The sequence below is a fragment of the Coffea eugenioides genome, chromosome 9 (genome assembly GCF_003713205.1).
Source record: "Coffea eugenioides isolate CCC68of chromosome 9, Ceug_1.0, whole genome shotgun sequence".
In the NCBI taxonomy this organism is placed as follows: Eukaryota; Viridiplantae; Streptophyta; class Magnoliopsida; order Gentianales; family Rubiaceae; genus Coffea; species Coffea eugenioides.
Window position 1 is genome coordinate 7444280 of NC_040043.1, and position 10926 is coordinate 7455205.

At 32.9% G+C, this 10926-nt stretch overlaps 1 protein-coding gene across 7 annotated transcripts; it reads left to right on the plus strand.

Moving 5' to 3' along the window:
* The first annotated feature begins 1419 nt into the window (after positions 1–1419).
* On the plus strand, positions 1420–6263 carry LOC113783474 (probable plastid-lipid-associated protein 10, chloroplastic). Of its 7 annotated transcripts, none has more exons than XM_027329620.1 (9): positions 1420–1518; positions 3070–3251; positions 3382–3495; positions 3600–3734; positions 3852–3947; positions 4659–4739; positions 5205–5291; positions 5760–5815; positions 6054–6263. In XM_027329620.1, the coding sequence occupies exons 2-9, from the start codon at positions 3099–3101 to the stop codon at positions 6169–6171; spliced, it is 840 nt and encodes a 279-aa protein (XP_027185421.1). In that variant the 5' UTR covers positions 1420–1518; positions 3070–3098; the 3' UTR covers positions 6172–6263. The 7 variants fall into 7 exon arrangements, with proteins under 7 accessions (XP_027185421.1, XP_027185422.1, XP_027185423.1 ...); XM_027329621.1 differs by having other exon boundaries at positions 1441–1518; positions 3043–3251; XM_027329622.1 differs by lacking the exon at positions 1420–1518 and adding an exon at positions 1537–1608.
* The last annotated feature ends 4663 nt before the right edge of the window (positions 6264–10926 follow it).

Sequence of the window (10926 nt, forward strand, 5' to 3'; positions counted from 1 at the left end):
ACTTATTGTATTCTCGAATCAATTATTTACTCCATTCGCGTATTCACTATTTTCACTTAACGAGCCTTCAGAAATTAAATTTTGAAACGAGTCACTTTAAAAATATAACTAAGCTATAGATCCATATAATTAGGTCTAAAAAGGTTAGAAAATAATATTCGAGGCAATTGGCCAAATAAATAATTAAATGAGCTCAAAATAAGAATTTAATATAAGAAAATTTACGAGTCCTCACAGTTATTACCAAAATCTCAAAAGCAAGGGAGCTGTGAAATTTTTAAAACCTTGAGAGGTGTCAGTGCAAGTGTCAAAAACCTCAGGAGGGTTTGTGAAATTATCCAGAAAAGTTAAGCGAAAGAAATGAATAGTTAGCTAGAAGAACAACTTGAAAAGACAATATTAACCCAAAAGAAATGAAATTTCAAGTATTAAGATGTCCCTCAAATTTCGTCAAATAAATTTTTCGTCATTTATTTTTAAAATGTTAATTTTACTTCCCTTACAATTATAGATCCAAATCGATAAAATTTGTTACCAATTTAAGTTTCTGATTACTTTTTAATTTGAAATCATCATGTAACCCACATGCAATCATTTTTTTTTTGTGTTTAAAAAGGTGAGATCCCACTCTGGATCCCATTGAATTTCATTCGGAGGAGGAACCTTATAAAGATGGTATTGTTTCTTATCAAAAAAAGACAGGATTAACCAAGGCTGTTCAAACAGGCATAGGCCAACTAAACAGCATTCCTATAAAAGTTGGGGTTATGGATTTTCAGTTTATGGGGGATAGTATGGGATCCGTAGTTGGGAAAAAAAAACTCATTTGATTGAATACGCTACCAAAAAGTTGCTTCGTCTTATTATAATACTATGTGCTTTGAGGGTGGGGGAGGGGGGCACGCATGCAAGAAGGAAGTTTGAGCTTGATGCAATACAAAATAAATATGATTTGGGTCAGTCCTACAAAAGACAAAAATAAATATGGATTGTATTATTTCTTTAATTACAAATATTTTGACAGCTAAAAAATGAGCATGTGTGATCACGTGATGAATTCAGTATAAAAAGTGATTAAAAGATTAAGTTGAAACTAAATTTTATCTTGATTTTGTAAGAAATATAAAATTACTATTTTGTAAATAAAGGATGAAAATGAGTGTGTTTGGATAGTAAATTATTTAAGATAATTTTATGAATGTGAGATAAAAAAATAATTAAAAAATATATTAATGATACAATTAAATTAATGTATATAAATAAGATATAAATAATATGTATTCTAAATACGCTATTGCTTTGACGAGACGTGAGAGACGTTTTGAATTTTTAAAAGGTACCTTCAATCAAAAAATGCGTCGGAGCACTGTGGCAATTTCGTCCATCGAGAGAGAAAAAAAAAAAAAAGAAAAGAAAGGCACACAGTGGAAATGGAGGAGACCAGGACAACTCTGGAGCGGGAATTCTATCTCCAACTAACTCTTTAAGTCACTTTCTCGGTCTCTGTTTCGGTTTCTGGTAAGTCTGGCAATTTGTCTCCTCTTTTCCTCCTCCTCCTCCTAACAATCTTATTTGGCTTCTTCCTTCGATTTTGCTTCTTTTTTAGTAGTAAGCCTGCATTTCTTCACTTCCTTTTCTTGTTTGAGTCTCTATTTCTTTTTTTCTGAATTTTTATCTGCTGTTTTTCCTTTTCTTTTCAATCCCAGCTGTAGTGATGATATGACATTATTCGTGTTGAAAATAATCATAAATTGTGATAAATTTGATCACTTTTGTTAGAATTTCGTTCTCAGAATTTTGCTTTAACAGCTTTAATTTGTAGCACTATGCATCAATAGTTACCCTCTTTTCCACCAGAATTCGTCCAATGGTTTAAAAGAAAAAGGAATAAAAGAAAAATGTTTTGAATGCCTCAGCAATGAATTGGTTAGCAATGATGCCTCAAAAAAAAAGTATTACTGATGAATCTAGAAAATGTAATTGGCGATATTAGAAAGAGTAGTTGATTATGTTTCCAAATAATTTTCAATCCAAATGCGCTTGTAGTTATTTTTGTAAGGGTGAGCAACTAATCTTGTTGAGCTGCTTTTAATTAGTAAGTAGTAACTCACCGGGAACAACTATAATTCGTCCATTGTCATGATCAAATTTATGTGCATCGGCTTTTGAGATAGTTAGTTCTCACCCCTGATAGAGCCCTAGGATGGTTTTGCCTTGAATAGCTTATATTCGAGGTGGATAGATTCAAGGGATCTGGTACCTGATTTTCTTTGATTTTCGTATGTCTGTATCCACATCTGTCAAAAACTTTTGACGGGTTATATTACGCTTTTTGCAGTCTGGCAATTTGTCTTGCATTTCCTCTTATCAGTTTGCTTTCATGTTGGTTTTGTCATTTTCTTTCAGACATATAATTCTTTTCTTGTTATTTACTCCTATTTTCTGATTTTTGCATTTTATCTTGCATTTTTACTTTGCTGCTGAGTTTGGTATTTTCATTATAGTGGTTGTTTCTTTGCTCGATGATATAATTCTGGGATTTTCTTCTAAATACTGACTTTTTAGATGCGTACACTTTGAAGACTTTTTAGACTTTTCTGACATTGTAGTGTTTTGCTCTGGTAGTGGCTGCGCAGATATTTGTCTTTTACAGCTAGAATTGTCATTCTAGGTGAAGGTCGTTGTTGAATCAGCAGTGCATACTTTGAACTGCTATCGCATGTTTCACTTTAGGTTTGTCTTGGATTGACAAGCAAATTTTTTGTCAAGAGCATGATACAGATCGTCTTAGCTATTCAATCAGTTGTCCCCCCTACAGTTTGCCCTCATTTGTTTTCCCAACTTCTTCTCTTCTGCAGTATGCTTACAAATTTTGATATGCTTGTTAAGGAGATGTCAAATTGTATGTGGTATTAAATATATTGTTTTGAAGTGCACTAATGACCATTAGATCGAGAAAAGAAATATGTTGGCTAGTTTGGTCATCTGTGCTATCAAATTGGGCATAACAACACATAATTTGTTCCCATGCCAAAATGCCAGGTGACATATTCAGTGGTTTTCATACAGATGTGAGCAGAAGTAGATTGGCCCAGAAAATGGATGTAATTGCTTTTCCCGTGTGTTCTGCAGCAGTAATTAGGGCTGTACCATTCAAAAAGTCTCTGGTACCAACTCCAAACTCTTCTACCAATGTGCACCATCAAAAAGTGGTCCATTATTCGGCAACTGTAGGGCTGTCTCCTAGAAGGGTTCTGTCCTCAATCTTCTTTAATGGATAATATATTATTAGTATATTTCTGTTGGATTCTGAAACAGTGTTTTCCACGCCCATCTTTCTCTACTTTTCTCACTAGAAAAGCGGTCAATTGTCATTTTCAGGATGCTGAAACTGAACTGGAAGACAAGAAGTATGAATTGCTTGGAGTCATCCGGGACACTCAACGCGGACTTGTGACAACTGCCGACCAGCGCTCTGTAATTGAGGAAGCTCTAGTCAGTTTTTTTTTCCCTTTTCTCTTCTTAAGAGAAGGATATGTTTTTAAATGCTCCTTCTCTAATGTGGTTCTAATTTTTCATGAATTCCCCAAATGAGCCAGGTGAGCGTGGAAGCTTTTGATGCAGGTGAAGCCATTGACTTGGGTGAGTTGGATGGGACATGGCGTCTGCAATACACATCTGCTCCTGATGTCCTCATTCTTTTTGAGTCAGCTGCAAGGCTTCCCTTCTTTCAGGTTATATTCATTGGGGAACTACACATTAACCCATTTTCTTTTCCTTTATCCCTTTGTGACCTAAAGTAATCTCATTTCCTGCATCGTCATATCTGTGGTTGACATGGTTGTCAACAGGTCGGCCAGATTTTTCAAAAATTTGAATGCCGGGATGAATCCAATGGAGGAGTAGTACGTAATATTGTGAAGTGGAGTATTCCAAGTTTGTTGGAGGTAAAGTATCAATTCTGTTATTATTAGTGATATGACTCTCTACATATTGTTCTTTTTCAAGTCTTGTGCTTAGCGAGATATCATTTTGGAAACATAATGGTTCATGTAAGACTGCTAACTTGATTATCTTATGGAAATCCCAGTCTAAGGTATTGCTTCCAACTTTGAAATGCTGTTTCTTATGAAAGAGTTTGTTTTTTTATTACAAATTATAGTGAACCAAGTAAAAGGTAAATGAAGCAAATCAAATCATCTTCTAGTTGCTCAAGCATTTTCCTATGTGAATCCAGCTTTTCATGGTGATCCCTTCTTAGCTGATAAGTTACTATAGATCAAATATTTAAGCAGATGTAACATAGAAGTAACCTCAGCCATAACCTCTTAGGATGATTATTTCCAGTTCTGAAGGAATATTCGAACCTTTGCTGGCATTTATGGAGGATATCGTGATGAGATTCTGCTGGTGTGATGGGAGGAGAGTATTTTTGGGGCCGCTTATGTTGTTTGTATGACTGCATTGCATTTCTGAAGCCTAAGAGTTGCCTCACTAACTGTTTGTTTTGCATTAAGTATAAATTAACGGTAGAAAAAAAGTTGTATTTTGACTGATACCCTTGTGTGCTTGACTCTGGTTTTCTTGGTCTATTATATTTTGATTCTTATCCTTTGTGAGCTTTCTGTTGAGACAATACGATTTTGGCATTCTGACAGGAGCAAGAAGGTGCAACTTTGCTTGTCTCTGCCAAATTCTCTGTTGTTTCATCGCGCAACATTTATCTTCAGTTTGAAGAGGTTTGCTTCTCAATCAATAGTCAATATGAAATGCATATCAAGGATTAGCAAGTTTAAAAAATTATTAGCTGCATGCTTCTTTGAAGAACTTGTGATTTTTATGCTTGCTTTTCAAATGACTAATCTGGAATTGCATATTTACTCTTTTTTTCATGGATAAAGGCATTGTAAAAATTTTTTGTCTTCGTAAACTTAAATGTAAGATGGACCTTACTCCTTTTTTTCATTTTTTTTTAAATTTATTTGTTTCATTGGAGGACCGCAAATCTCTTTAACAAACTAGTCTTTGGGTACAAACCTCAGTTAACATCATTTCTCAGGATGATGAACTGGATTTTATCAGAAACTGAATTCTTGGTTAATAACCAGCCTTTGAGCTTAGCATATGTGGAAATCTCAATAATACAAAAAGTATTGCAATTAACTTATTTGGAGTTTTTTTGGGATGCCAACTTTCTTTAACAGATAGCTCTTAACAACATAAATATTAGTGAAGAATTGCAAGCTCTGATAGCTCCAGCAATACTACCGAGGTCATTTATTAGCTTCCAGGTATATCCTATGCTCTTAAGCTGGAGATTTCCATTGTATAGTCTTGAATTTTATCTTCTGGTAAGATTTCGGTCTAAATTCTGTTTAATTTAAACTGAAAACTAACTATATGCTAAACTTTTCATGAGGTTAAAATTTTTGAAACAAACTGATAAACAAAGAAAAAGAAGCTAAATCCTTATTGACACTGATATCTTTATTTTTTTTGTTTTTATTTTCTGTGGTCTATTTGAGTTTAAAGGTTAGAACAAAGGTGACCTGAAAAACATGTAAACATTTGTTTGTTTATGCTGCTATTCCTTTCTGCCTGCTTGACGTGTGCTACAGTTAAACAAAGCATGCCACGTTTGGACTAGGCCCAAGGCCATATTTACATGACCGCTTCAATTTGCAGATTACCTTAAGTATGTAACTCTTTACACTATTATCCAATGCTTTTGCTCAAAAGTTGCATGATGAATTACACAGATCTTACAGTTCATCCGAGCTTTCAAAGCTGAATTTCCTGTGAGAAACCCAGGAAGGTATGTAGAGGCACATTTAATTGCCATCATTGTTGATCTGTGTTTGGTAGATTTTTGAGTAAATCTTACATACACTGTTACTATGTACATTATTGCGATTGGATTTATGATACATGTGCAAAAATTATATTTTAAATTCAAATTTTATATAATTGTCATTTATCTGAGACTGACAGTATAATCATTGTCAGTAGGTAGAAGATTAACCCTTCATTTTCACATGTAATGGAATATGCAGGACTTCTGTGGGAGGTCTGTATTACCTATCGTATCTGGACAAGAATATGCTTTTAGGTCGTGCTGTTGGAGGTGGGGGGGTTTTTGTATTCACTAGAGCTCAAGCAATTGTATTATAAGAAGTTGAAATCACGAGTTAAGTGGTTGTATTTTGTCCATCCTTTTTGTATTGTTCTCGTCGATTTTGTGAGTTACTTCACCTTTTTTTTTTTTTAAAAAAAAAAAAAACTGACAAACTCTATAGACGAGGGAGGAATTTGGGGGATCTTTAGTTGAAATTCTCCTTACAGAACGGTTTTGTTTGAGCTTTTTCTCTAATTGTTTGAATACATACAATACAATTTGGTTCCACCCTCTGGCTCTGATACCATATGAGAGATATCTGAGCTATAGCTATTTTATAATAGCAAGAATAAACTTGTTGAAGATAAATTAGGCCAAATAGAAGCCCCAATGGCAATGATTAATGGTATCAAACCGACAAAAATAAAAATTTCTACCCAAAAATATATACTCAAATATAGTAATGAATAGGGTCATATCCTCGAGAATTGTATGATTTATTTCTTTGTAAAACAATTAAATTAAAGGGGAACTATTGAGAAATTAATCTAAGTAACTCACTTGAATACAGACAATGATGCAAAATTTTAAATAAAAATAAATCAATTTGAAACAAGCTTCTAGTCAAAGGATTAATCGTTATTTTGGTTCATTTAACTGATCTTCAATGCAAAGATAAAAATTATTTATTTATAAATAAATTGGTTATGGTTGTCAATAAATTCAGATAGTCTGTCTCTTGTTACTGCATCAATAATCAAAATAAAGTTTGTGATTTTTTTTTTTTTACCAATTGGACAATCTAAACAAACTCTTAGAATTTAATTTATTGACAGCATTCATTATTAGAAAGACTACCAGTTATCATCAACAAACTGACAAGTTTAGTTCATTTATATTAGATTATATATTCTCATGATATATATTCAAACATTTTTATTACAGTTATATTATATCATTTTTCATAAACGCTAAAATTACCAAACAATTACGGATTTGATATTTAAGATGACAATAGATTATTCCAATAATTAAATAGTGATCAGTTATTTAATCATATAAAATAATCATTTCAAGAACGAATAGAGAATATATAAATACTTATAAATAAATGAAACAATAAAATCAAATTAGATCTCACAATATTCAATGAACCACAACTTTGATTATTCTTTCATTAAAACAGGAATTTAGCCACTTTTCATGGTGAAATTGCAGATAAAACGAATATTAGAGTTTATTGTTAAAGAGAAAAGAAAGAAAAAGAATAATGACAAAAAATTTTTTTTTTTTAACGAACGAAGAAAGGGTTGGATAAAAGGAAATTTTAGGCTAACATATCAAAGGAAATGCCAACAATTAATTGCCTGGATTGGATGACTATCTTCAATCACATGGGTAACTTCCAAGCTTATCAGCAACTTGCTCCAATTCGGCAGGTGCAAACATCACAAATGACTTTGTCTAAATATAACACAACACATTTACAAAGGCACTTCACAACATTTCTTTTTTCTGCTTTTCTCTTCTTTTTTTTTTTTTCAAACTTTCCATTTTTTTTTCTTTTTCATTTTCTCGCAACAAGACATAGATAACCACAAATACACTTGCCAACTTCAAGCACGACCTTGCAACAGAGCTATAACTTTTCATGCAATGAAATAAAGGTTTCCTTTGATACAAGGTTCAAACAAGAGAGTATAAACACAATGTTTAAAGTAAAAATTATGGTAATTAAACAAAAGCAAATGAAAGGCTTAAACATGGTGAACTATAGGAAAACATACTCAAGGTAGGCCTTTAGAAAGTCAAAAGTATTAAACTTAATTGCCTTTGTCATTTTAATACATCAAATTCAAATGTGGTCTCGACATGCATAATAAAGCAAAATCTGGAATGATCAAATCATGTGTGATAACCACTCAACAAAAGAAGATGGAGCAAATTTAAATGAAGTGCTCATTAGGTTCAAAAGCTCACAAATTGATTAAAATTACGTCAAATCTGGTACATCCATCATTTAAGTCAATTGTTAAGGAAATAGAATATTCATGCTAGTAACATTATACTTCTTGATATTTGCATCTTGATTGCATTTTCACAACACCAAAGATAATCCTAAGAAACTTGAAAATTTAAAAAATAAAAATAAAAATTTAGAAACTGAAATAAAACTTTAAAAATACCAAAAATAGAAATTAGAAATTAAAGATTAAACTAAAGACTTTCACCATAGATATCCCAAAAATTGCAACCATCCCCCTCCCCACAGCTAAACACTTCTTTTGGATTAGCTGTTTTTAGGGGGTATTTTTGAAAAATTTTATTGTAGTAGTGTATATGAAAAGTTTTTATTATAAATTTTTTTTGAAATCTTTGATATATTGTATGGATGAGATTTTTTTTAGTTGTTGTGTATTACTGTAGTATTGTATTTGAAAAACTTGTTTTTTGAAAAAATGACCAATCCAAATGGAGCCAAAGAACAAAAGAAAAGTAAATGAGACTTTGATACAAACTCAAATCTCCAAACTCTCGCTTTTGAAGAAACGAATTGCACAGGCAGCAGAAGGATTTATCTTGATCAGGCTATGGACAAAATTGGATGGATTCTAATCCAATCAAGGATAGCTTGAGATTGATTAGAAGGGTAGAAGGCTCCACAATTCAACGCGTTATTGAATTAATAAGTCAAAACTTGAACAAAAGAGACACGACTGATCACTTTGTATCAAGGGCGTTCACAAACGAACAAGAAAGAGAAAGCTCTCAATTTTCATTCATAATCATCTACCCTTATTTGAACTAAAATGGTGCCTTTTATAGGCTTACAAGACTCAACTCCTAACTTAAGTAGAACTAGGACTTAACTAAACTAAACCTAATTTTGCTATACAAAAATTAACTCAAGTTCGGCTAATAACATTGGTCCACATGACCTAGCCGTAGGGGTGGGCACGGGTCGGGTACCCGCCCCTAACAAGATTTGACTGACTCGACCCTAAAATATCGGATCAGCCATTTTGCGACCCTAACCAGCTCTTAATGTTTTCGGGTACCCGCTATTCGGGTACATGAAAAAAAGGGGCAGGTACCCTATGACCCGCCCCTAAAAAAAAAATTATTTTCCAATAAAAAAATATTTTTCACTTAATATCAACATGTTTTCCAATAAAAAAAAGTATGCTTTCCAATTAACATTGGTAGAGATATTATAATCAAAATCCATACATCACCATTCTCACACATTTCATCCAATAATCAAATTGATTTCATAAATTTAGTACATATTAGAATTATAATATCTAATAGATAAAACGAAATTTTATGATAATTTTGAGTATATCACCATTCTCACGCATTTCATCACTCTACAATATAACAAACACAAGGATAATAAGTATATGACAACTTTTCCAACTTTTCCAAATATAACAAACACAAGGATAAAACGAAATTTTATGATAATTTTGAGTACATCACCATTCTCACGCATTTCATCTTTTTACAACATAACAAAGACAAGAATAATAAATATATGGTAACTTTTCCAACTTCCTTAAGGATATTATGGCACAAGATTGCATCCAAAATGAGTCGATTGTGGAATCAAGTCCGGAAAAGAATTGAACAGAGCTAATAATTTTTGAAGAAAATATAACCAAAATAATCTTGAAAAATTTTCTCCAACTTTCTTACATCTTTGGAATAGACCTTGTTGCATTAAAGGTGATGAAAAATAAAAATAAATTTCTTGCACTAAAATAAAGGAGACAAATTTAAGAGACACAATTGCAATAAAATAAATAAATAAATGAAAGACACAAATGCTTTAATTATCTAGCTAACAGAAAATTGGAGCTCCAAACACAAATTTTTGATTGAATTGATGAAAAATTTGCAGGAAAGATCGATGGAAGTAGAATAAAAATGAAAAAGGATGAAAGGGATGAACAATTTTTATGATAGAGTTTCACAAATTTTTCTTTGTTTTATTCATTTGGTTCAGGTTTCACCAAGAATATTCACTTTTTTTAGACAAGATGAGGAGAGACGGATCATATGAGATTAAAAATTATAAAATTATATAATGAACCCTTATTTTTTTAATATTTATATAATATACCCTGCGGATCGGGTACCCGCGGGTTTTTATTTTGCTGATCCGTATCCGTATCCGGTTTTGCGGGTACCCGACCCGCATCCGCCCCGCTCAGAAAAATCGGATCGGATATCCTATTTTTCGGATCGGATCGAGTTAGTCGGGTTTCGGATCGGATCGAATCGAATTTTTTGCCCACCCCTACCTAGCCGTGTATCTATAAACATAACCAATCCATGACCCTTAGCTAGGTCTTAAGCCACTGTTCTTATGGTTCTTACTCAAGTCATGCACTTGTTTTTAAGTCTATTCATTGGACCCCAATGAACCATGAGTGGATCTTGAAATAAGGCACGGGCAGCTCTTAGAACTCATTTCATTCCCCTCCTCTTGAAAAGATTTGCCCTCAAATTGTTGGATCGCTTAAGGTGCAATAACGATGGAATCATGTGAATGAACACAATCCTAGTAGCATGGCGTCTAGACAGCCTCTTGATGCTCATGAACTCAAGTTGCACATAAAACTCAACTTTTATTGGTAGCAACATGATGGATTTAGCAGCTTCATCTTCATGTGAACAAAGAAATGATGAAGACATCAAGGGTGAAGAAAGACTACTCAAATCCACAGGCTGATTGAGACTAAAAAAATCGTGGATCGCAGCTTGTTTTGGATCCTCATTTGCGACATGAACAAGCAAAAAATCAG